The 24,809-nt window shown below is 38.3% G+C and overlaps 2 protein-coding genes and 1 pseudogene across 2 annotated transcripts in view; all 3 read left to right on the forward strand.

Annotated features, from left to right (window-relative positions):
* Positions 1-635: 635 nt before the first annotated feature.
* Positions 636-2,488, forward strand: LOC128581111 (juxtaposed with another zinc finger protein 1-like; annotated as a pseudogene).
* A 4,880-nt stretch (positions 2,489-7,368) lies between these two features.
* LOC128581740 (60S ribosomal protein L23a-like) lies at positions 7,369-7,902 on the forward strand. Its single transcript, XM_053584903.1, has one exon. It carries the CDS (start codon positions 7,374-7,376, stop codon positions 7,842-7,844), a length of 471 nt encoding a protein of 156 aa, XP_053440878.1. The 5' UTR covers positions 7,369-7,373; the 3' UTR covers positions 7,845-7,902.
* A 536-nt stretch (positions 7,903-8,438) lies between these two features.
* Positions 8,439-24,809, forward strand: part of LOC128580648 (cytochrome P450 2C19) — a 33,322-nt gene continuing 16,951 nt past the window's right edge. The window contains exons 1-7 of the mRNA XM_053582779.1: positions 8,439-8,701; positions 9,822-9,984; positions 10,155-10,304; positions 13,872-14,032; positions 15,025-15,201; positions 21,263-21,404; positions 22,542-22,729. Coding sequence (XP_053438754.1) covers positions 8,534-8,701; positions 9,822-9,984; positions 10,155-10,304; positions 13,872-14,032; positions 15,025-15,201; positions 21,263-21,404; positions 22,542-22,729 — 1,149 coding nt within the window. The 5' untranslated portion in view covers positions 8,439-8,533. The remainder of the gene's footprint in view (positions 8,702-9,821; positions 9,985-10,154; positions 10,305-13,871; positions 14,033-15,024; positions 15,202-21,262; positions 21,405-22,541; positions 22,730-24,809) is intronic.

Here is a 24,809-nt window from a genome sequence, read left to right on the forward strand (position 1 = left end):
GAGATCAGTACATACCTGTACAATGGCTAAAATTCTAAACTGATTGGCAAGGATGTGAAGCAACAGGAACAATAAGTAATTGCTGGTAGGAATGTAAGATGGCACAAACATCTTGGAAGATAGGCAGTTTCTTACAAAACTAATGAAAACTTAACTATATAATCTAGCAATTTTGCTCATTGGTACTTGGTTAGATGATTTGAAAACTTATGCCCGCACCAATATCTGTATGTGAATGTTTATGGAAGTGTTATTAATTATTGTCAAAAGTGAGAAACCACCAAAATGTTATTCCATAGATGAATGGATTAAAAACTTGGTAAATCTATACAATGGAATATTATTTGGTGTTAAAAAGGAATGAGCTATCAAGCCACCAACAGACATGAAGGAACCTTAACCATATTACTAGGTGAAGGAAACCAATATATAAGGCACATTTATTGTGTGATTCCAACTATATGACAGTCTGGAAAAGGTAAAAGTGTAGTGACACTAAAAAATTTTCGTTAGGGGCTTTGGATGAAGGAAGGGCTGAATAGGAAGAGCATAGGAGATCTTTTTGACAGTTAAACTTTTTTCTATAATACTCCAATAGTAGACACTTATCATCATGCTATATTAAAGCCTACAGCATGTACAACACAACAAGTGAACACTATGTAAGCAATAAACTTGGTGATGATTATGTGTACTGTGTGCTCATCCCTTGTAACTAATAACCATACTATTAGGAGTGTTAATTATGGGAGAGGATATGGGTGGGTGCAGGAAGGGAGAATGTGGGAACGGTGTACTTCCTGCTTAGATTTGCTGGAAACCTAAAACTGCTCTAAAAATAAATTTAAAAAGCTTCTGCTCTGATCTGTTACTCTAGCCAAGCTGAGGCTTGCATTACTATGTGATTCTGATGAGTATAATATTCATCATTTGAGTCCACATAGGGATTCCATGGGATGGGATGTGAGTTGTTACTGAACTGGGAGTTGGAAAACTGAGATTCTAAGACAATGTCCTGTACTGATGCATTAGTGACACTATATCACCAAGATGCCAATAGCTCATTCCCAAGAAACAAAGCAAAATTTAAACTAATTGATCTAGATATCTTCCTATCTTTTAATTATCTATGGTTTTTCATTCTGTAGAAATCAATTTCCAAATAGGAACCTCAACTCAGAAGAAAGAAGGAGGAATAAAGCCGGGGCACCTATGTCTCAAAGAATGAAATGATTGGTGTAAGAAGAACAATCAGTCTTCCAGGGATGGACACCTGGGTTGATTATATATCTGTGTTATTGTGACTGGTGCTGTGACAAACAGGAGTGCAGGTATCTTTCTGATATATTGATTTCTGTTCCTTTGGGTGGATACTCAGTGGTGGAATTGCTGGATTGTATGGTAGTTCTATGTTTAGTTTTTGAGAAATCCCCATACTGTTCTCCATAGAGATTATATTAATTTACATTCCCGCCAACAGTGTATAGAAATCCCCTTTTCTGTGGATTTTTACCAGCATCTGTTATTATTTGTCTTTTTGATAATAGCCATTCTTATTGTTGTAAGATAATCTCCATGGTGGTTTTAATTAGACTTCTCTGGTGATTAGTGATGGAGAATTTTATCAATAAAATGTAGTATATATACACAATGTTTTACTATTCAGCATAAAAAGCATGCAATTATGTCTTCTGCTTCAAGATGGATGAACCGGCCCTCTGCCCGCCCGGTGCTCGCAGAGCCAGCGCCAGGGGGGTTTTCCATGTAGCACCAAGACAGACATCGCGGCCGCCTCCTTCTTCTCCAATACCTGCGGATTCCGGGCTGCGGACTCCACTTCCCCACCCTGGCCAACCTCATCGAACACATCGAGGACAACCTCATCGCTACAGATCCACGTGTTTTAGAAAAACAAGAATTACAACCTATGTTGTACCGAGTTACATTAATAGATTCCTGACAGATGCTGCCCGCTGAGAGCAGGAGTCCCTAAAGAAGAAAATTCAGCCAAAGCTCTCCCTAACCCTGTCCAGCTCAGTGTCTCGAGGGAATGTGTCCACCCCGCCACGCCACAGCAGGGGAAGCCTTACTCCTCCTGTGACCCCACCCCTCACCCCCTCCTCTTCATTCCGCAGCACCTCTCCAACAGGCAGCCAGTATGACAAGGGGGAGGTGGACCAAGAGGATCCGACAGCCGTGAGTCCTGGACCACAGAGAGCGCCGTCAGCCCCAAAGCCATCCTCAGCTCCTGTGCATGAATGGAGGGGAAGAGCCTTTTGCCTGCCTGGTTCCTGGTTGTAAAATCAGATACAGGAATGTGAATGGTATAAAGTACCACGCTAAGAAGGGCCACAGAACACAGATTCGTGTCCGCAAACCATTCAAATGCTGATGTGGGAAGAGTTACAAGACTGCTCAGGGCCTGCGGCACCACACAGTCGATTTCCATCTCCCAGTGTCCGCTGAGTTCAGGAAGATGCAGCAATAACATGCTGGTCATTTCTGTGCCAAGAAATCCTCACCAGCAGTTGCTGGTCACATGAAAGCTATAACCCAGTTACAACCTAAGAATAGGGAGAAGGGGGAAAGGGAGAGGAGGGAAGGGGGAGGGAGGTGGAGGGAGGGGGATTAATGGGATTACACCTGCGGTGCATCTTACAAGGGTATATGTGAATCCTAGTAAATGTGGAATGTAAAGGTCTTAGCAAAATAACTAAGAAAATGCTACAAAAGCTATGTTAACTAGTGTGATGAAAATGTGTCAAATGATCTATGAACCAAGTGTATGGTGCCCCATGATCATACTAATGTACACAGCTATGATTTAATAAAAATAAATAAAAAGAAAGAAAGAAAACAGCCACCTTTTTTCAGGGGAAGCATTCAGCAACCCTTTAAAGAAAAAGAATTAAAAGGCATGCTTTAAATTTTTTCTGTAATTTTGGAATGATGTATCTTTGTAGAGTTAATGATTTTGTACATTTGCGCATGTAACCATCATGCCAATTTTCATTACTTTGATATAAGGTGCTAAACAAAAAAAGCTCTAGGTTCTACAGCACATTTCCCCCCAAACAAAATAAAATTGAGGGCATGTTGCATGTTGTTTAGTTGTACTGCAGTGATATCAACTGGGGGGAGGAGGGGCTGGCACTGAGATTTTTTTTCAAGATTGTAATGTGATTGGAGTTTTTCAACACATCAACTCACATTTGTTCAAAACCAAATACCTTCATTATCAAACTGGTTACCATGCCTTACATAATGGAGTTAGTATTTGTGAGTAGAAAGACTTTAGGTAATGGAAATATAAATAAGAAAAAATGTTTAACATAATATGCTAAAAATATTTTCATATTTAAATAACATAATGAAAGGTGTGCTTTCTGTGTTTTATATTATCTTGCAAATCCTTTTGCACTTTAAAAAGTTGAAAAATCTTGCCATCTGACTTACCAATCATTTCACTGTTTTAAATGGCATTTTTTGTACAAAATAGTCTATTCAGTTCATTCATTAACACACATCTGTTGGAGGGCCTGCTGGGTGCAAGGGATTCAATTTATGCCTGTTGATATTTGTGGACCAAGATACCAGTTTAGTGAAATGCATTTCCCTGAAATCTGTTAAAACACATTGAAATATACTTTTAAGTGAAAATTCTGTGTGTGTGAAATTTAGTTGTATCTTTACCTTCAGATGAGGTTTTAAAGCACTTTGTAGTTCTCTATTGCCAACAAGTTGATGTTTATGTGTTGCCAGTTCTTGCAGCTGCTGCCCTACCAAACCTGTGGGTTGCAAATCAGAATGAAAATTCTAAGCAGGTTTCAAAGAGGAACATTTCTGTTAAGATCCCCAATTGCCTCTTCGTGCTCATTGTGTTTCTGAGACTTTTTAAAAAGGCACTTTCCTCATCACACTGTAGATGTCTGCATCTTATCTGAAATGTCTGTTTAGCTTTATAAACATTTTGCTTAAATATGAAAATGAGCCTTATTGATGATTAAGTGCTTCTTGTAGCAGGTGGTCAAAGAAAAGAGTGACTAATATGACAGTTAGAGTAACTGACATCTGGACCATTCCTGAGGTTTCTCCTCACCAACAGTGCCATCATGCCTTGAGTGTTCTTTTCTCCCAAGTGCTATTCCTTGAACACGAGCGTTTACCAGTTGCCTAATTATGTAATAAAAAATTGCTTTGAGACAGCTAACTGCCCACAGAACAACCTGGTGAAAAGCAACTCAAATTGCTCATCAAATAAGTTTCTTCCCATGTTCCCATTTGATGAAATGTCTTAAGTTACATTAGCTGGGAACCAAGGGTCCCTCCTCAGTTTTCAGACATTTTCAAAGGATGACAATTGTGTTAGCCAGATGAGTAAGCTTCTAATATTCATAAGTTATTAATCCCTCATAATGAGGGATATTAAAGTATTTATAAAGACACTGCTCTCTAAATATTTCCTCAGATCTCTGAAGAGTATGGTCTTGGTCCTGAATATACAGTGTTACCCAATGTTTAAAAGGTTGATCCAGACATGAAAAGCAACTAGTTGGTGCAAAAGAAGGCCCTACTTGGCTATTTCTTATCTACTAGAATTGATAAAAAAAATTTTGGTGGGCGGCACCTGTGGCTCAGTTGGTAGGGCGCCGGCCCCATATACCGAGGGTGGTGGGTTCAAACCCGGCCCCGGCCAAACTGCAACCAAAAAATAGCTGGGCGTTGTGGCGGGCGCCTGTAGTCCCAGCTACTTGGGAGGCTGAGGCAAGAGAATCGCTTAAGCCCAGGAATTGGAGGTTGCTGTGAGCTGTGTGAGGCCACGGCACTCTACCGAGGGCGATAAAGTGAGACTCTGTCTCTACAAAAAAAAAAAAAAAAAAAAAAAAAATTTGGGGCCAGCAATTATTTAGCTTTGCTCCTTCTAGTGCAAGAAACTGTAGGCTAGATCAGTAGTTCATCAGCTAAACAGTCATAAAATAGTCATTGTCCATGTTAAATTTCTTTCAATAATAAAGCAAATTCCATTTTCTATTTACTTATTCATTGTGGCAGTATTACTAAACAGGTAAGGATGGGAATATTTTATTATGCCGTGTATAGTGAATGCATTGTACTGTGTCTGTGAAAACCACTTTAAATTATATTTTCATATGTTTTGTTGGGGACAGAGCACATTAAGTTTGAAAGCAACAGAGGTTTGTTTTAGAAATGAAGGCAACTTTATCAAAATTTCTGTCAAGAAAAGCTGCTTATAAATGTAATGAAATCACACTTAAAATAAAATGCCTCTGACTCCCCTCACCCCCCCCCCAGAAAAGATGGCTGAACTGGAGGCCATCTTCTTAAGTGAAAAAATTCAGAAACAGAAGGACAAGTGCTGCATGTTCTCACTTGTACATGGGTGCTAATAATGAGTGTAGGAACGATAGACATCGGTGACTTGAAAATGTGGGACAAGTTGGGGAGCGGGTGGGGTATGCAAAATTATTTAATTGGTACAATATCCATTATCGCAGTGATGTATACACTAAAAGTCCTGAATTCACCACAATGCAACATATCAATGTATCAAAATTACTTTTGTATTTTATAAATGTACATATCATATTTAAAAAAAGAAAGTTAAAAAAATCAAAAAGGAAAAAGTAAGCTATAGAAAAAGTGAAACTGAGCTTATATTATTCAAAACATGTTGGTGTGGCCAGGGGTGGTGGCTCATGCCTGTAATCCTTGCCCTGTACGCTGAGGCACGTGGATTGCCTGAGCTCAAGAGTTTGGGACCACCCTAGTAAGAGCAAAACTCTGTCTCTACCAAAAATAGAAAAAAACTAGCTAGGCATCATGGTGAGTGCTGATAGTCCCAGGTACATGGGAGGCTGAGGCAAGAGGATTTCTTGAACCCAAGACTATGAGGTTGCTACGAGCTATGATGACTGATGATGCCACGGCACTCTACTCAGGGCAAAAGAGTAAGATTCTGCTCAAATAAAGAAACAAAACCCAAAACACACACACTCTCTCTCTCTCTCTCCCTCTCTCATATGTTGGTGTGGTTCTTGTAGATTTTAATGCTATGTGAGTCAGGCACTAAAGTACTGCTTCTCTTTGTCCCAGGTAAATAGTTCATCAAGATCTGAACTCACTATACTTCTATGGGATATGAAAACAAACTCTTCTGACCCCCATTTAAGTAAACTGCTGCTGTGATTATTTACTAAGTTAATGCTTATTTTGAAAATCAGCAATTAAGCTGAATAAGATAATCTCGAATCATGGTACAGCATGAGTCAATGTTGGTGAACTCAGTTGAACTCAATGTTTACCTGGCAGGGAAGGGTGCATGACACAGGGGGTAGAGGTTGCAGCTTCAGATTTATCACTTTCAGACACTAAGTTCTTGGTCAAGGTACTGAGTCTCAGTCCGAGTCTAAGTTCTTGGTCAAGGTACCGAGTCTCAGTCCGAGACCCAGTTTACTTATCCCTAAAATGGCTTAATTTTACTTTAAGTATTGAGAGATTCAAAAGGGATATTTGATGAATGCATAAAGTATATTTTCACAATCACTGTTAACATGACTGATAAAACTTATGCAACTAACAACTGTGTCTTGACATAATTTCCTTAATGAAGGACTTGGAGATGACTACGCTAGTCAATTTAGAATGAATATGATGGCAACTTTACAATCATTAGTGTATACCATTCTGATTGAATTTAGATTCTCTTAACCACTGAATATCAGCCCCTAATGTGATCTGAACTTTGTGGTGGGTTCTGTGTGGTGGGTCCATTTAATGATTTCCCTATCTCCCATCCTTTACTGAATCCACAGTGGTGTTCTGTCTATAATCGCTCCTCTTTGCTGTGTATTATTTCATGCTATTATTTCCAACAATGACAGACCAAAAACACCAGAAGAAGCTGTCTCTGGAGGTAGCTGAGAGAGGGAGAAGTCACAGTTTGTCAAGCCCTCCCTACTAAATTCTCTGAGATTGTCTCTTATGTCAGTTGCACTGAGCAACTTTTATCTTTCCAGTGATGGAGAGTGGGAGAACTCTTTTATTTTTTCTCTTGATCACCTTCAGTCCTTTCATCCTTGAAGTCAGTAAGGGGTTTCAATTTCACACGAATTTTGTTCTATTCCTAGCAGAGTTTATGTTGTGTACAGTCAAAGTAACAAATATTTGCAATTGTGTTTTGTTTTGCTAAAATTGTTCTCAAGGCAGCTATGGTGTAAATGATAATGCACCCTAATGGAAATAGAAGGTCTCAGCTCAAATCCCATTTCCGCCACTGGGATCACTGACAAGTCTTCTGTTCTCCCAAAGTCTTTCTCCATATGAAAATAAAAATTATAGGCTCTTTTCACAAGATGGCGCCGAAAGTGAAGAAGGAAGCTCCTGCCCCTCCCAAAGCGGAAGCCAAAGCAAAGGCATTGAAGGCCAAGAAGGTAGTGCTAAAAGGCATCCACAGCCACAAAAAAAAGAAGATCCGTACATCACCCACCTTCCGGCGGCCAAAGACTCTGAGACTCCGGAGGCAGCCCAAATATCCTCGGAAGAGCGCCCCCAGGAGAAACAAGCTTGACCACTATGCCATCATCAAGTTCCCCCTGACCACGGAGTCTGCCATGAAGAAGATAGAAGACAACAACTCACTTGTGTTCATTGTGGATGTCAAAGCTAACAAGCACCAGATCAAGCAGGCTGTGAAGAAGCTTTATGACATTGATGTGGCCAAGGTCAACACCCTGATCAGGCCTGATGGTGAGAAGAAGGCATATGTTCGACTGGCTCCTGATTATGATGCTTTGGATGTTGCCAACAAAATTGGGATCATCTAAACCAAGTCCAGCTGGCCAATTCTAAATATATAACTTTTCACCATAAAAAAAAAAAAAAGAAAAGAAAAATTATAATCCCTGCATTCATATGTTTTCTTAGAGGGGTTAAAGTTAAAAGCCATGTATATTTGGTGAGCCAATTACTTGATATATGTTTGCTCATACAAGGTGTATGAGTTATGTTATCTATATTATGCTTAGTTCTTTTGCTGGGAGAACATACTAAGTATTGGAAATGATTTCATTATTATGGACAAAGTCTACTATTATTTGATATAGCTTTGACATTTTTTAAATATAAGGCATAGAACACATCAATTTCTATCTAGGTCATCAGTCTGATGCTCCAGAAGTTTGAGTAATTTTTTGGAGTGAATCATTGACTTGAATATTTCTCAATTATGGTTATACATTGGAACCCCTTATTTTATTTGTTTTAATACTTGGACATAGTTCAATTAATCCTGAATCATCAGGGTTGGTACTACCATGAAGGAGAACAAATGCAAAGAACATTTTATTTTGATCTCTATCAAGGGGCCAAATTCCACTCAGAAGTGAGTATAAGGTGCATCTAGCTGATTGGCTAATGTTTATGTCAAAAGAAGACACAAGTGAATTGGCAGGGAGCATTATAAAAGGCCTGGAGTGCAAACTCACCTTTGTCATAGCAGGAAGAGAAGGCTGCAATGGATCCCACTGTGGCCCTGGTGCTCTGTCTCTCCTGTTTGCTTCTCCTTTCCCTCTGGAGACAGAGCTCTGGGAGAGGGAAGCTCCCGCCTGGCCCCACTCCTCTACCTATTATTGGAAATATCCTACAGTTGGATATTAAGGACATCAGCAAATCTTTAACAAATGTAAGTATGTGCTCTTCCAGTGGCTTAAACAATAGGTAAGTAAACTGATGGCTCCTATTTTAATATGTGTAAAGGACATTCCTTGAGGCATACTATTACAAAAGATTATTGCACAGCCAAATACTTTGATGTTTCTGTTGTCTTTTTCAGTATGTCATTGCCAGAGATAGTAAAATTAAATAATGCATTTTGTGCATAGAGGAATGTTTAGGTATTTGTCTGGTTGAATCAAAATGATAAAGTGGCAAAAATATGGAGTTTGGTGTCCCTTCTTTGTTTTGTAGCCATTGGCTATAATTTTTGACTCAAGGTAAAAATGGTAAGGGACGTATGTGCGATTAGAGGGTTCCATTTAGTAAATCATCTATAACATTGGCCATGTGTTTTTAAAATAGTCAGGAAATTGAACTTCTGTGAAAACTCAATTTATGCCTGATGTCAAGGAAATATGTGTTCTAGATTATCATAAATGAATGAAAAAAGAAGAAAATAGTCAAAGTGCAATTGATGGTATCAGAATTTTTTTCAGTTCTGCTAAAACACACTGTCTGTGGGGGTGAATGCTGGAGAGATGTCATGTGTGCTGGTGCTCCATTTGTGGTGTGTTCTCTCTCACTGTTAGTAATACTATCTTGTCCCCAGTTGGTATGTGCATTAGAATCACCTGGGGGACTTTTAAAAATATGGCTTTCTACTGTTCATCTCATGGCTATGTAGCCAGGATCTCTGAGAAGAGGTTCAGAGTGACCCAGAAGCAGGCATCTGGGTATTGGTCCCAAAGTGGGCATGGGGATGCTAAAAAATTATTCACGTATCGTAGTTTGCATAAGCAGAAGTCCAAATTTTGGTCTTTGTCTCTGAACTCAGTTTCCTTGTTTAAAATAGAGAAAATAAATGCGCTGAATGTGTTGATGTGAGGATTAATTTTAATCTGTATCCAAACAGGCTAGGCCAATACCTTGCACAGCATCTTCCACCTGTATATAAAATTCAGTAATGTTTGAAGCTGTGTGTAGCATAATAAAAGCATGAAAAATATAGGGATAATATCAGTCCAATTAGGCACAATATATGGGTGAAATACTGGTTTCTTTTACTATTTCCATATTCTCTTCCTTAGCTCTCAAAAGCCTATGGCCCTGTGTTCACTGTGCATTTGGGCATGAAGCCAGCTGTGGTGTTGCATGGATATGAAGCAGTGAAGGAAGCTCTGATTGATCATGGAGAGGAGTTTTCTGGAAGAGGCAGTTTCCCACTGGCTGAAAGAGCTAATAATGGACATGGTAGGTGTACATGTGGCTGAGTCAGCAATGGTGAAGGGGGTGGGGGGGATGGACCCAGAGGCTTGAAGAGCTCCCAGGGCAGAGCTTGTCCCACCTACATGGCTGTGGAGTGTCAGCTCCCTCCTCCTTGGCTGGGATTTCTCTCCTACTTTCTGTTTCCTATCCTGTAGGCATTGTTTTCAGCAATGGAAATAGGTGGAAGGAGACACGGCGCTTCTCCCTCATGACCCTGCGGAATTTTGGGATGGGGAAGAGGAGCCTTGAAGAACGTGTCCAAGAGGAGGCCCGCTGCCTTGTGGAGGAGTTGAGAAAAACCAAGGGTGAGTGACTCTCACTCAGTATTATTTCCCTGAAAAGACTGCTGTGTTCTTTTTTTTGGCCGGGGCTTTTTTTTTTTCTTCTATGCCGGACTGGCGCCCTACTCCTTGAGCCACAGGCGCCGCCCAACTGCTGTGTTCTTTAAACACATTCAGGGGCAGCCTGATGTTTCATCATGAGTCCTGGTTGTCAGCCTTCAAGTGGACGATGTTAGATGTAGAGAGCCCAGGGAGCTTGTGTGTGTCTGTCCTGTGTGTACAGGCATGATTGTGCATATGGTGCTGGCATACAAGGTCATTTAATCTTGTCATCTCCCAAACATTGTTTCTTTGTTTTCAAATGAGAAATCACGAATATAGGTTTTTTGAAAAGTATTATTAAAAGTTTATTTCTATTTTACTTTAAAATATTAAGGAGGTGCAAAGGTTTTAGGTTACATGGATTGCTTTTGTAATTCTCCAGTCCCGGCTATAGGTGTGTGCATCATCCAAATAGAGTTCATTGTACCCATTAGGTAGGTTTTTGCCCCTTCCTCTCTCCCTTCCTCCCTTGTTGGTTTCCAATGAGTTTTATTTCCCTCTGTGCACGTGTGCACTCATATGTTAGTTTTAATTTATCGGTGAGTTCATGTGGTGTTTGTCTATTTTAAGATGCTTCACTTAGCAGAATGGTCTTTGGTTCCATTTAGATTATTGCTAAAGATATTAATTTATACTTTTTATATCTGAGTAAGTAATCCATGGTACGCATATACCACGTTTTATTAAAATCACTCATGAATTGATGGGCACTTGAGTTGATTCCACATCTTTGTAATTGTGAAGCGTGCTGCAATAATCATTTGAGTGCAAGTGTCTTTTATTTTCTAAACAGCCATGTCTATGGAAAACGGTTTGGAGATTTCTCAAAGAAGTAAAAGTAAACCTCTCATTCAATTCAGCAATCCCAGAATTGGGTATTGGCCCAAGGGAAATACATATAGGTTTTGAGTTCATTTTTAGGATGAGTTAAAAGAGCAATGTTTTCCCCATATGATGAACGTGAGTCAACCATGCCAGAACATTTCACCAGAGAATACGTGGCAAATAGTGATTATGGAAATGACCGTATCACATTCTTTTTTTTTTTTTACCCCCTTAATATCTTGAGATAAAAGGAAGACCATATCACGTGCTTATGGATTATGAACCACGTGACCTGTGCTTTTCCTGGACTGGTCGTGTTTGTACAGTCAGCCTCACTGACATGTTTGTGTGTATTTTTCTAAGGCTCTGCTATAGTTCTGGCCAATGTATGGTTTTAATCGCTTAGGGATAACTTAGTATAATTCTCGTCAATTATTATTTCCTCTATAAACACAGACCTATTAAAAGAATGAGCATTAATTATTTCTCACTAAACATTACTATATTAATTTACATATTTTGAGTAAACATATGCCATATGTTTATTCTGCAAAATACAAAAATATCAACGTATAAAATTCTTTCTTTAATTAGATTTCCACTATTGTCAGTAACTCTTTACTCTGGCTTTCTTCAGTGTAACTTGGCTATGTTTTCAGTTATGTTTATTCCCCTCTTGCCTATTTCATTGGATTTTGGGTTAGACATCTGTGTTTATTGTTTTCCTCCGAAAACCAGCTCTGGTAACTTATGAAATGCTGGTCATGATAAATGTGATTATTGCTCCAATTGTAATTATCTTTTAAAAATCCTCTCTTCCAAATGCAGTGGAATGAAAGACTGAAAATTTCATTTTATCTGTGAATGACAGACAGGGACAAAATTCCCAAGGCTTCTCAAATTATGCTCTACCCTCTAGGCTAAAATAAAACTTTTTCTACAATACAGACCTTTTTAAATAGGTCTGTTTAATGGTTCTAAACAGCTTAGAGCCCTGTAATGTTTAAAGGAAGCTGGCATAACTCAGCAGGTTTTGTTTTTGGTGTCTTACCATTTAGTCAGAACAGTTGTGATTCAAGTCACTCTTATTTAGCAACTGTAGATATGAGTTTAGGAGCTCCTTATGTACAAAGTTTGTTGGTCACTTGATTACAAAAATTTTAACTTGGATATCCCTCAGCAAAAAAGGAAACCTTTCCTATAATTTAAGTTCGTTACCTGTAAAATGATAGACTTGGCCTAACTGATGATTAGATTAAAAAAATTTTAGAACATACGGTACTGTTGATGGATATATGGAACAATATACCAGAATCCATAAAATAACAGCTTTTCACACATAAACTAAGTTTTAAAGATGACTGGAGATGATTTTTTTTTTTTTTTTTGTAGAGACAGAGTCTCACTGTACTGCCCTCGGGTAGAGTGCTGTGGCCTCACACGGCTCACAGCAACCTCTAACTCTTGGGCTTACGCGATTCTCTTGCCTCAGCCTCCCAAGCAGCTGGGACTACAGGCGCCCGCCACAACGCCCGGCTATTTTTTTGTTGCAGTTTGGCCGGGGCTGGGTTTGAACCCGCCACCCTCGGCATATGGGGCTGGCGCCCTACTCACTGAGCCACAGGCGCCGCCCGACTGGAGATGATTAACTTTCATTTCCTAAACAGGAAAATATTTTCTTAAAAAACTGACATAGGAAAAACTGTATTTATAAATCTATTTTTGTTTTATTTTCACTTGTCAGGATTTACATTTCAAATAAAACGCTCTCATATTAACTTTGTGACAAACAAATCCATCTTATACTTACTGTTCATTTTTTTAATTAAATCATAGCTGTGTACATTAACGCAATCATTGGGTACAATGTGTTGGTTTTATATACAATTTAAAATATTTTCATCTAACTAGTTAACATAGCCTTCACGGCATTGTCTTAGTTATTGTGTTAAGACGTTTGTATTTTACATTTAGTAAATTTCACTTGTACCCTTGTAAGATGCATCGTAGGTGTGGTCCCACCAATGACCCTCCCTCCACCCTCCCCTCCTCCTCTCCCCTTTCCCCATATTCTTGGGCTATAAATGGGTTATAGCTATTCATTTTTATTAGTTCTTTTTTCTCATATGCCACAGATGCATTCTGCTTTATAAACTTGCTCCTCTAAATACATGAATTCATCCATGATTTCACTCTCTTTACTATCTCTGTATTGGTTCAACACGTGATTCCTTCAGCTATGTGTTATATATGAAAAGCTTCCAGGTCCCAACCTATTCTCTACCTTTCTATCTCAGTGCTTTATTATCTACAACCTTTGCAGACAGATGATTCTGCTCTGAAAACTTGAATTATTAGGATTTTTAAATAATGCATTTTCCTTCTTTCTAAAATAACAGACACCTTGGGTTAAAAGGGTATAAATAAAGGCAGTGGATGTGAATTAGTATTTATAAAACCATTATTTAATCAGCTAATTTATAACAGTCACTTCAGGTTTAAGGCCAAAGAGATGCAGTGATTTTATGCATACTGAATTCTTTCTGATGTTTAAGGAACTTCCAGATAACATCGTCTTCAAAATTCTAAAATACTTTTACCTGTTAATACAAATTATTTTTAATTTGTATTTTAATGTATTTTAAAATTACTTCTAATTTTTAGCCTCACCTTGTGATCCTACTTTTGTGCTGAGCTGTGCACCTTGCAATGTGATCTGCTCCATTATTTTCCAGAATCGTTTTGATTACAGAGATCAGCATTTCCTTCACTTGATGGAAACATTGAATGAAAATGTCAGAATTCTGAGCTCTCCATGGATACAGGTGGGGTCATGATCCTTTCTTTCTGAGAAACCACTTATCCTCTTTCCTCTCACAAGTCCAAAATTCCATATGGACCTCGCTATGAAGTGCATGTTTGAATTCTGCTGTCTTATCCAGAATGTCACGGGTTGAACATCTTGGAAAGATCCCTGGACCCTTTACATTACACATGGGAAATGAATGCCCAAATATAGCACTGGCTTTCAAGCTCATGAGCTCCTGGTATAGCGATTTTTTTACTGAACCCAAAGTCCTGTTTCTGTGAAGTACTTCGGAAACTGTCCAAACAAAGTGTGCTTATTTTACTCAAGGGACATCCAGGCCCTTCTGAATGCTTTTGTTACCCACAAGGCTTGCCTCCCAATCAAGACTTAGATACTTGTTTGTTGTATTACCTAACAGAAATATCCTAATTAGGGAAGATCATACGTCTTCAAGAAAAGAGAGTATTTGAGAACATAGAAATAATCTGTCAGCAGTCTGCTAGGCAACACTGTTACTTGACTCCTCCGGTACAGTTGTTTCAAGGCATCTTTGAGCTCCTCCTGCTTCTAAAGATGTGGATTCCATTTCTGAGACTGCTTGATAGAAATAAATAAAGCAGAGATTAGTTCGGGCTCTCAATTAAGTTTCCCAAACTCACTTAGAATGTGTTGTCATTAATAAAATATCAGTTGTAGTAATTCATTCTATCTTACATTTCAAGTTGTGAGGAATAATTGGTATAAAAATGAGAGATTATAAAGGTGCTTTTATATTATAAATATTATGTATAAATCTAGGAAATGATTATCATGTTTGATTTTCAGGTGAGAGTTTTCTTCCATAAATCTTTCTATTTAGAGAGAATTACTATCCTGTAAGAAAGACTTCTCCCTCAAGATGGATAGCGTATGTTCATTTTAATAACTGTCATTTCTAATCAGGCTTGAATTATGGTGTATGTCTTCCATTAGCATTTTTTATTTAATGAATTATTTTTTGTCTTTTAGGTCTGCAATAATTTCCCTGCTCTCATTGATTATTTCCCAGGGAGTCATAACAAAGTACTTAAAAATGTTGCTTTTGTGAAAAGTTATATTTTGGAGAAAGTAAAGGAACACCAAGAATCACTGGATGTTAACAACCCTCGGGACTTTATTGATTGCTTCCTTATCAAAATGGAGCAGGTAAAGTGTTAAGAACATATGGACTCCACTTTGCACCCACATCTCCACTGAGGTGGGTGCAGAGAATTTTGTATCAGTACCTCTGGGCTCTTATGTGAAGGAGAGCTTATGTTCCACTTTCTTTTGTCCCCCAAAGCCATGTGGCTCATGGACTTTCTCCTCCCCAGGGGCAGTCCACCCTAGGAGTCAGAATTCTGGAAATTCTGCAACTCTCCTGTGCTAGCCCGTGACCTTTGTGGTTACCACAGTCCAAAGGAGTTCTGGCCCATGATTGTTTGTGTTGCCAGTGACAACAAGACTCCCTGGGCAGAACTGAGGCACAAAAGGGATGCTACTCTGTGGTTAGGGGAAGCAATCCCATGTGGTTTGTTTTTAAGAAATTCTCAGTTCACTAATGGCAGCATTGCTTGGACTCATGAGAGAAGAGGAACTTGCCAACAGTTCAGGAGCCAGCAATCTGCTACAGGTGTGAGGGGAGTAAAGGTCTAAACCTCTGACCTACCCTTTCTGTGGGACTACAAATTGCCTGTGGATTGATCTGATCCCTGCTGGGATCTTCAGCAGGTTCTGTCCCTCCCACCCCCATCAGTATTCCACTTGAGCTATGCTTTTTCATCTGAAACTTTTTCTTTATTCTGTGATAATCTGAGGACTGATGTCTGTAGTCAGCAATTTGCTTCACTCCTCCAATACATTTACTTCTGAAGAAAAAAATTCAAACTTGAACTCAAGATTTTAAAGGAACCCACCCAGAAAAAAAATAGGACAAATGAATGAAAAAGAATGAACAAAAACCATGTCTCACATGGGACACCATAAGGCAACCACGTATTAGAATATTGGGTTTTCTAGAAGGTAAGAAAGCCCAAAACTATTTAATGATATAATAGCTGAAAACTTTCCAAGTCTACTAATTGAGTTAGACATCCAGTTACAGAAAGCTCAGCGATCCCCAAATAAATACTGCTGAAAAATTTCTCCATGGCACATTTTAGCCAAAATGCGAAAAGTTAAAGACCATAAGAGAATTTTAACAACAGTAGGAATCGCATTTATGTCTAGTCACATATAAGAAAACCCTCAACAGACAAAAAAGTGGATTCATTAGCTAAGACCTTACAGGTCAGGAAAGAATAGAATGGCATTTTCGGAGTGTTCAAAGGAAAAACATTGCCAGTTATTATTATTATTATATAATACATCCAGTAAACTTACCCTTCATAAGATTATTATAATACATCCAGTAAACTTACCCTTCATAAATGAAGGAGAAATAAAATCTTTCCCAGACAAAAGCTAAGGAAATTAATCTCAACTAGACCAGCACTACACAAATGCTTCAGAGAATCCTACTTATTGAAGTGAAAGGGATAATATCTACCAGTAAGAAAATAAATGAAAGTATAAAAATCACTGGTGAAGGGCGGCGCCTGTGGCTCAGTCAGTAGGGTGCCGGCCCCATATGCCGAGGGTGGCGGGTTCAAGCCCAGCCCCGGCCAAACTGCAAAACCAAAAAATAGCCGGGCGTTGTGGTGGGCGCCTGTAGTCCCAGCTACTTGGGAGGCTGAGGCAAGAGAATCGCTTAAGCCCAGGAGGTTGCTGTGAGCTGTGTGAGGCCACGGCACTCTACCGAGGGACATAAAGTGAGACTCTGTCTCTACAAAAAAAAAGAAAAAAAAAATCATTGGTGAAGCAAACACATACATGAAGAAGAGAGGGAAGGGACTTAAATATTTTCATTACAGAAAACTAACAAATAACAATGATAAGCGAGAGGCAAAGAGAGGAATAAGGAATATACAAAACAACCAGAAGACAACAAAGTGACAAGAATGAGTTCTCATATATCATTATAAACTTGAATGCAAATGGTTTAAAGTTATAGACTGGCTGAATGGATTAAAAAAAAAAAACTAGCTATATGCTGCCTAAGAAAAACTCAGTTCTCCTATAAAGATGCTTACAGATGAAAAGCAATGTAATGGGAAAAGATACTTCATACAAACAGAAACCCAAAGCAAGTCAGAAGTAACCATACTTACATCAGATAAACAGACTTTAAGTCAAAAGGGTAAAGTGAGATAAAGGAGGCCATTGTATAATTATAAAAGGACCAATTCAGCAGCAGTATATTATGATTCCAATCTATATGTACCCAAAACCAGAGCATTAGAATACAGAAAGAAAATATTAGCTCTACAGAGAGAAATGGTCTCCAATACTATAATAGTATTCAACACCCTACTTTCAGTATTAGACAGATCTTCTTGACATAAAATTAACAAAAAAACATTGGATCTAAACTGTACTTTAAACAAAAATGGACCAAACATCTGCCCTACACTTTAACCAGTACCTGGAGAATACTTTCTTTTCCTCTGTGGAGATGGATTATATGTAAGGCCACAAATTTCAAGAAATTAAAAAAAAAAATGAAACCATATGGAGTCTCTTCTCAGACTACAATGGAATAGAACTAAAAAATAATAAAAAGAGCAACTTAGAGACTATACAAATACACAGAAATCAAACAACATGCTTCTGAGCAGCCATTGGATCAACGAAGAAATTAAGAAGGAAACCAAAAAATCTCTTGAAACAAATGAATGTAAAAAGATAACAAACCAAGACTTACAGAATATATAAAAATAATACTAAGGGTAAAGGTTATAATAGTCAACACCTATGAAAGAAGCAGAACCATTTCAAATAAACAACCTAATGATTCACCTTAAGGAACTAGAAAAGTACGAAGAGCCCAAAGCCTAAATTTGTAGAAGGAAAGAAATAATATAGATCAGAGCAGAACTAAACAAAACAGAGACTAAATAAACACAAAGCATCATTAAATGTCTATAGAGTGTTTTTAATTTCACTCATTATATTCTTTAGCAGTAGGATTTCTGTTTTTTTTTTTAAATTTATATGGCTTTGTTGAATTTCACATATGTATTGTGAATTGTTTCCATGATTATCTGGGGTTCACTTTTTAAAATTTTCTTACATCTTAATGTATTTCCTTAAGATGATAATTTTGAATGTTTTTGACAATGTATTGATTTCCTTTTCATTGGGATCTGTTACCAGAGAGTTACTATGTTCTTTTTGAGATGTTATATTTCCTTGATTTTTCACGTTTCTTGTTTCCCTGCATTGATATCTGTAAATCTGGTAGAACAACACTTCTTCCAAACTTTCTAGAGTGGCTTTGGAGAAAGGCGTTCACCTGAAGTTGGGTGTTTATGTGCAAGTGGTAAATGATTTGGTGTCTCTGTTTCTAGATAAGTGCAAGGGATAGTGTTTGTGCAGCCTCTTGAGCTGCAGTCATTATCAGTAATAACTTTTAATGCCTTAGTGGTTTAGGCTTTAGAAGTTTGTGGTAGGGTTGACAGCATTATAGGTTGTTAATGTTCTTGATGTCAAAGTCTTTTTTGGTCCTCCTATTATCATTTTTCCAAAAGGATAAGACTTATCTTTAGGGATTCCTCTGCCAGTCCTGACATGACTCCCAAGGAGCTGCAGTGGTGTTGGCTTTCAGGTACATGTACTTGAAGCTGTTATGGGGTCAGGGTTTTAGGCTCAGGGTTTCACTGACACATTTTGGCACCTGGGTCTTGGGGTGCATTCTCTGTGTCAGAGTTAGATGTAGACTGCCCATGTAACCAGGATCTTTGATTCTGTGTAACCCTCTAGTAGCTCAGGCCCATAAGCCGTATGATAGTTGTGATTCTAACCCCAGGGTGTGGTGGTGGTAGGACACAGCTTTGGTCTGCTCTGGGGAAAGAGGTGGTGTTCTAGAGGTTTCAGTCAAGGGAAGAAGGTATGGTTGCAGTAGAAGAACCTGATCCAATAGGGCTTAGTGACAATTTGGGTCCCAGTGTATGTGGCATTATGTATTAATGACTCCAAACTCCGAGGTGATGGGGCTCAGTAGTGTTGCAAACTCTGTGAGGCTGAGTACTCCAGCCACAAGTACCTTAGAAGGGCAGAGCATTGCTGTCCTTTAAACCCTCAAGGGCAGAGGACAGTGCAGTGATAAATCCTCTCCCCAGTGAAAGGAGTTTCTCAGGAGCTCAGATACTAGTGGCCAGTCCAGCTCCAGAGAAGCAGGGTGTGCGAGGTGTTTGAGCTAGTGTTGGATGTCTCAACTGAATCCCTCCCCTGTTTCCCAAAGATGCAGGTGCCTATATCAGCTCATCCCTAGATAATCAGTTGCTCTCCTCTACCAGGACACTTTCCACAGTGGACAATGTACTGCCTCAGTTCCGGCTGGGGTTAGGAAACATGTACGGTTCTGGGCAGTCCAGGCACCATTTGACTTTGATGGAAGGCACCACTTTAGCTTAAATGTGGGGTGTATAACTGCTCTATGTATTCAAGGTACTATTTCCTGGGATGCAGGGTTCTTCTTCAACTTAGGAACTAAGACAATGTGTCTTTTCTGAGCAGGCAAAGTATTTTTTCCCAGAAGGCAGAGTACTTTTTTGGCTCAACCAAGGAGAGGTGTGACTGCTGTGGGTGGCAAAGGCAGTGCCAGATGCCTGGCATTGCTTCTTTCTTTTCTTTCTATTCTGTATATGTCTATCCTGAATTTTTGTGTGTCTGTTATTTCCTGATGAACTTTTGTCTTCTTTCATTATTTTAACTAAATTGTAGTTGTACATTTATTGTTTCGGCTGCCTGAGAAGAGGATGAGTGCTAAGTGTGACCTGTAGCATATCTAATGTTATGGATTAAACACATGAAAATAGACTGGACCCTCTCAACATGGGACCTGCTGCACAAAGACAGCCATCTCTCTTGATAACATCAGTTTCACAAGCTTTCTAAGCTTGCCAAATTAAAAATACTCAAAAACCAAGTATTTTTTCTTTTCTTGTCTCTTTTTTAAATAATTTAATTCTGACTTAGGAGCTGGTTAGAAAATAATATATTTTGTAATATGTCAACAACATTAGTTAAAAATTTTCTAAGGGAGAAAATCATATATTTGTACATTAATGATCACCTATACTCAATATTGAAAACTGCCTCCTCATTGTCAATTCTGTGTGACATCATCCCTTCAGTCCTATACCAAATTTATTATTCCTTATCAGTTGCTTTCTCTCCTAACTTTCAATTAGAAGAAATCCACTAACTAGTACCTGGGCATGTACTTTGTCCGTTATGCCATATGGGAGTTCATGCAGCAACTGTCTGTCTCCATGACTGCAGCTTCTCTTCGATTTGAGTATTTGTGCTTATTCATGTACCTGTCCCTCAGATGAGGTTGCTTGTTGCTTCCTATCTGGATTACAGTAGCGCTGGCCTCATCTTGTCATTGTTAACCCATTCTCTCCCTATAATTCATTGCATGTTTTTCTGTTATATTAGCTTTTACACAATGTCCAGGTCTGTAGACAATATTGAGTCCATGACAATTTCTGACAGAAGAGAATTATAGACTATTGATTGAGACTTATAACATTTTTCATGACATAGCCCTATTTACCCATTTCTTTTAATTTAGCATAGATAGTATTTGTCTGCATGTAAGGGAAAATCCAGTTAATAGTTCAACGAACAGTGGGGATGTTTATCTCAAATACATGGAGTCTCATGGCGGGGCAATATAGGGAAGATACAGTAGCCCCAAAGCATTATAGAGACCAGTCCCTTCCTCCCCCCATATTTCACATATAGGCCTTCATTTTCATGATTAAACCCTGATGGCCTAAGATGAAGTCTACTCTACCTCCTCTTCATATTTGTGTTGAGTAAGAAGAAGTGCCAGTTGTAGGCTTCTGCATGTATCTTTTTGGCAAAAGCCATGCTGCCTGACTCAGCTAAGTGCAAAGAGTTTGATGAATAGAATTTTGGGCAAGCGTGGTATAAGGGGCAGGAAATCAAGTTTGGAGTGACTGATCTACAGCCTGTGTACACCATGCAGTAGTTTTTCCTAGTATTATAATTTCTGCTCTCTATGAGTTATTTCTAACAATGTGAGTTATTATGGATTCCCTGTAATTAAATATGCTGGCATATGAAACTGTCAGTGATTACATCCAATTAATCCTAGGAAAAGCATAATCAACAGTTGGAGTTTACTTTTGAAAACTTGATAAACACTGCATCCGATTTTTTTGGAGCTGGGACAGAAACAACAAGCACAACCCTGAGATATGCCCTCCTGCTCCTGCTGAAGCATCCAGAAGTCACAGGTATGACCATAGATGAGGAGCAATGTGAATTTCAAAAGTAATGTTAGGAGGACTGGTGGTGTCTTCCATCCTGTTTCCCTTAGAAAAGAGGCACATTTTAAAATTCTGTGCCACCAGCTATAATCAGTACAAATGTAATGATGTTATTAAAACGGGACATCTTGGCAAAATAGAAGAGGATGACTGAGGGAAGTGAAGGCACCATGGCAGGAGGAAAAGCTATAGCGACCTGGTGCAGTGTCTGTATCTCATGGGTGATAATTTACACCAGACAGAGACAACAACCTAAATTGGTTGGGATTGCACATTGGATTTATTATGAAAAAGAAACTTTGAACAGTAGGTATACTTTTGAAGATACCTTTGCTCATTATGCAAATTCCGTGTTCTAATATTGAAGTAGGGAAAATGCATTCTCCTTACTGAATCATATGTGGAGATTCTTGAAATTTAATAAGGCTGCCTGGGATACTTTCCAGTTTGGAAAATATTCTAAAAAGTTAGATTCATAAGAAAGGTGTCCCTATTTAGGCAAAAGGTGTACCTAAAAGAAGCTTATTATTCCAGAAATCTATTCCATAAAACAGGTGTTTGACAAAATAAAACTATTTTTGAGGTGCTGGTCAATATTTTTTCTTTTATAAATTACTTTATAAATTTACCTTTAATGAATTCTAGCTATGCAACAGATGCTTTTTTGTGTGTTAAGAATTGCCCTGAAATGACAATAACTTCTTATAAATGAGAATTAGTGTCTTTAAAGTCTGAAGAATGGAGTACAGGAAACCTCCAACAGAGAGGTTCCCAATAATTAGGAAATTATTACTGTCAGTTTGAAACATCTTCTTGAGAATGTGGAAATAATTCTTACTTTATATATCAAACATTTCATCATTTCTGTTCTAGTACTTATATATGTCAAAACCCATATGTATGTAAAGATTTATCTTAAGGCCTAGCTTATGGTACAATTATATGGATTTCTATTATAACAAGTCTCTAATTCTATAGGTAATTTGTTTTTTATAATTTAAGTTTATAATGACTATGTGGTGCTTTCATAAGCACAACCCTAATTCCTATGACAAATTTCCATTTTTTTCCTTTTCCATCACCTCTTACTTGTGTCTTAATCAGCTAAAGTCCAGGAAGAAATCAACCATGTGGTTGGCAGACACCGGAGCCCCTGCATGCAGGACAGGAGCCACATGCCCTACACAGATGCCATGGTGCATGAGGTCCAGAGATACATTGACCTCCTTCCCACCAATCTCCCTCATGCGGTGATCCGTGATGTTAAGTTTAGAAACTACCTGATCCCCAAGGTAAACTTGTTTCTCCGACATGGTACCTCAGTACTCTTAAAATTCCCCAATCCACAGTATGATTCCAATCCTCTACCAACACAAGATGAGAGAAGTGCAAAACTCAGATGTGGCAGCTTGATGGACTTTGTGTTGTTTCAGTGTGGAGCTGTAAAGCTTTAGAATGACAGGTCTTGGTATCTGGCAAGACCTGTCATTCCAAATTTGTTATCCTTCTTCAAGCTTATGTTGGCTACTCTTAGGTACACACATTTCCAAATAAATTTTATAGATAAAAGTTTACTAAGTAGCCAAACCCTTCGCTGGGATTTGTATCAGGGTGATATTTTATGTATATTTATTTCTTTACTTATAATTTTTTAATATTTTTCTTGATAGAACTTATTTTTTAATTGAAACTCAATTTTTTGCATTTTATTTTTTATTTAATTTTTAATTAAAATCATAACTGTATACATTTATGGGGTACAATGTGATGATTTGGTAATAAAATGTAGAATGCTTAAATCATAGTGATGAACATAACCATCACCTCACTTACTTATTTTTTGTGGTAAGACATTTATAGTTTACTCTTAGTTATTTTGCAATATGCCCTCTGCAATATGCCCAGGGTATGTGAGGTCCCACCGAGTGCCCTCCATCCTCCCAACAAGTGCCCTCCCACCTCTTCTTCCCTCTCCTTTCTCTTCCTTCTCCCTTACTAGACCGTATTTGTGTTTTGTTATTCTTATGAGTGTGTGTTTATATATTGGTTTAATAATAGTATTGAGTAAATTGGACACTTCCCACCCCCTCCCCCCGCCATTCTTGAGATACTTTACTAAGAAGAATGTGCTCTGGTCACTTCATATTTGTTAAGGGTAAAACTCAATATGATGAGATTTCAATTATTAATATTTATGCACCCAACCAGAATGTGCCTCAATTTATAAGAGAAACTCTAACAGACATGAGCAACTTTTTTTCCTCCAGTTTCATAATAGTTGGAGATTTTAACACTCCTTTGGCAGTGTTGGATAGATCCTCCAAGAAGAAGCTGAGCAAAGAAATTTTAGATTTAAACCTAACCATCCAACATTTGGATTTAACTGACATCTACAGAACATTTCATCCCAACAAAACTGAATACACAATCTTCTCATCAGCCCACGGAACATACTCCAAAATTGATCACATCTTAGGTCACAAGTCTAACCTCAGTAAATTTAAAGGAATAGAAATTATTCCTTTCATCTTCTCGGACCACCATGGAATAAAAGTTGAATTCAATAAAAACAGGAATCTGCATACTCATACAAAAACATGGAAGTTAAATAACCTTATGCTGAATGATAGCTGGGTCATAGATGAGATTAAGAAGGAAATTACCAAATTTTTGGAACAAAATGACAATGAAGACATGAACTATCAGAACCTCTGGGATACCGCAAAGGGAAGGGAAAGGGAGGGAAATTTATAGCACTGCAGAGGGAAATTTATAGCACTGCAAGTCTTCCTCAAGAGAATGAAAAGAGAGGAAATTAACAACTTAATGGGACATCTCAAGCAACTGGAAAAGGAAGAACATTCCAACCCCAAATCCAGTAGAAGAAAAGAAATAACCAAAATTAGAGCAGAATTAAATGAAATTGAAAACAAAAGAATTATGCAACAGATCAATCGATCAAAAAGTTTTTTGAAAAGGTCAATAAAGGGCAGTGCCTGTGGCTCAAAGGAGTAAGGCACCAGCCCCTTATGCTGGAGGTGGCAGGTTCAAACCCAGCCCCGGCCAAAAACTGCAAAAAAAAAAAAAAGTCAATAAAATAGATAAACCTTTGGCTAACCTAACCAGGAAAAAAAGAGTAAAATCTCTAATTTCATCAGTCAGAAATGACAAAGACTAAATAACAACAGACTCCGCAGAAATTCAAAAAATCCTGAATGAATATTACAAGAAACTTTATTCTCAGAAATATGAAAATCTGAAGGAAATTGACCAATACTTAGAAGCACGTCACCTTCCAAGACTTAGCCAGAATCAAGTGGAAATGTTGAACAGGCCTATATCAAGTTCTGAAATAGTATCAATCATACAAAA

This window comes from Nycticebus coucang, chromosome 3 (assembly GCF_027406575.1).
Source record: "Nycticebus coucang isolate mNycCou1 chromosome 3, mNycCou1.pri, whole genome shotgun sequence".
Taxonomy (NCBI): domain Eukaryota; kingdom Metazoa; phylum Chordata; class Mammalia; order Primates; family Lorisidae; genus Nycticebus; species Nycticebus coucang.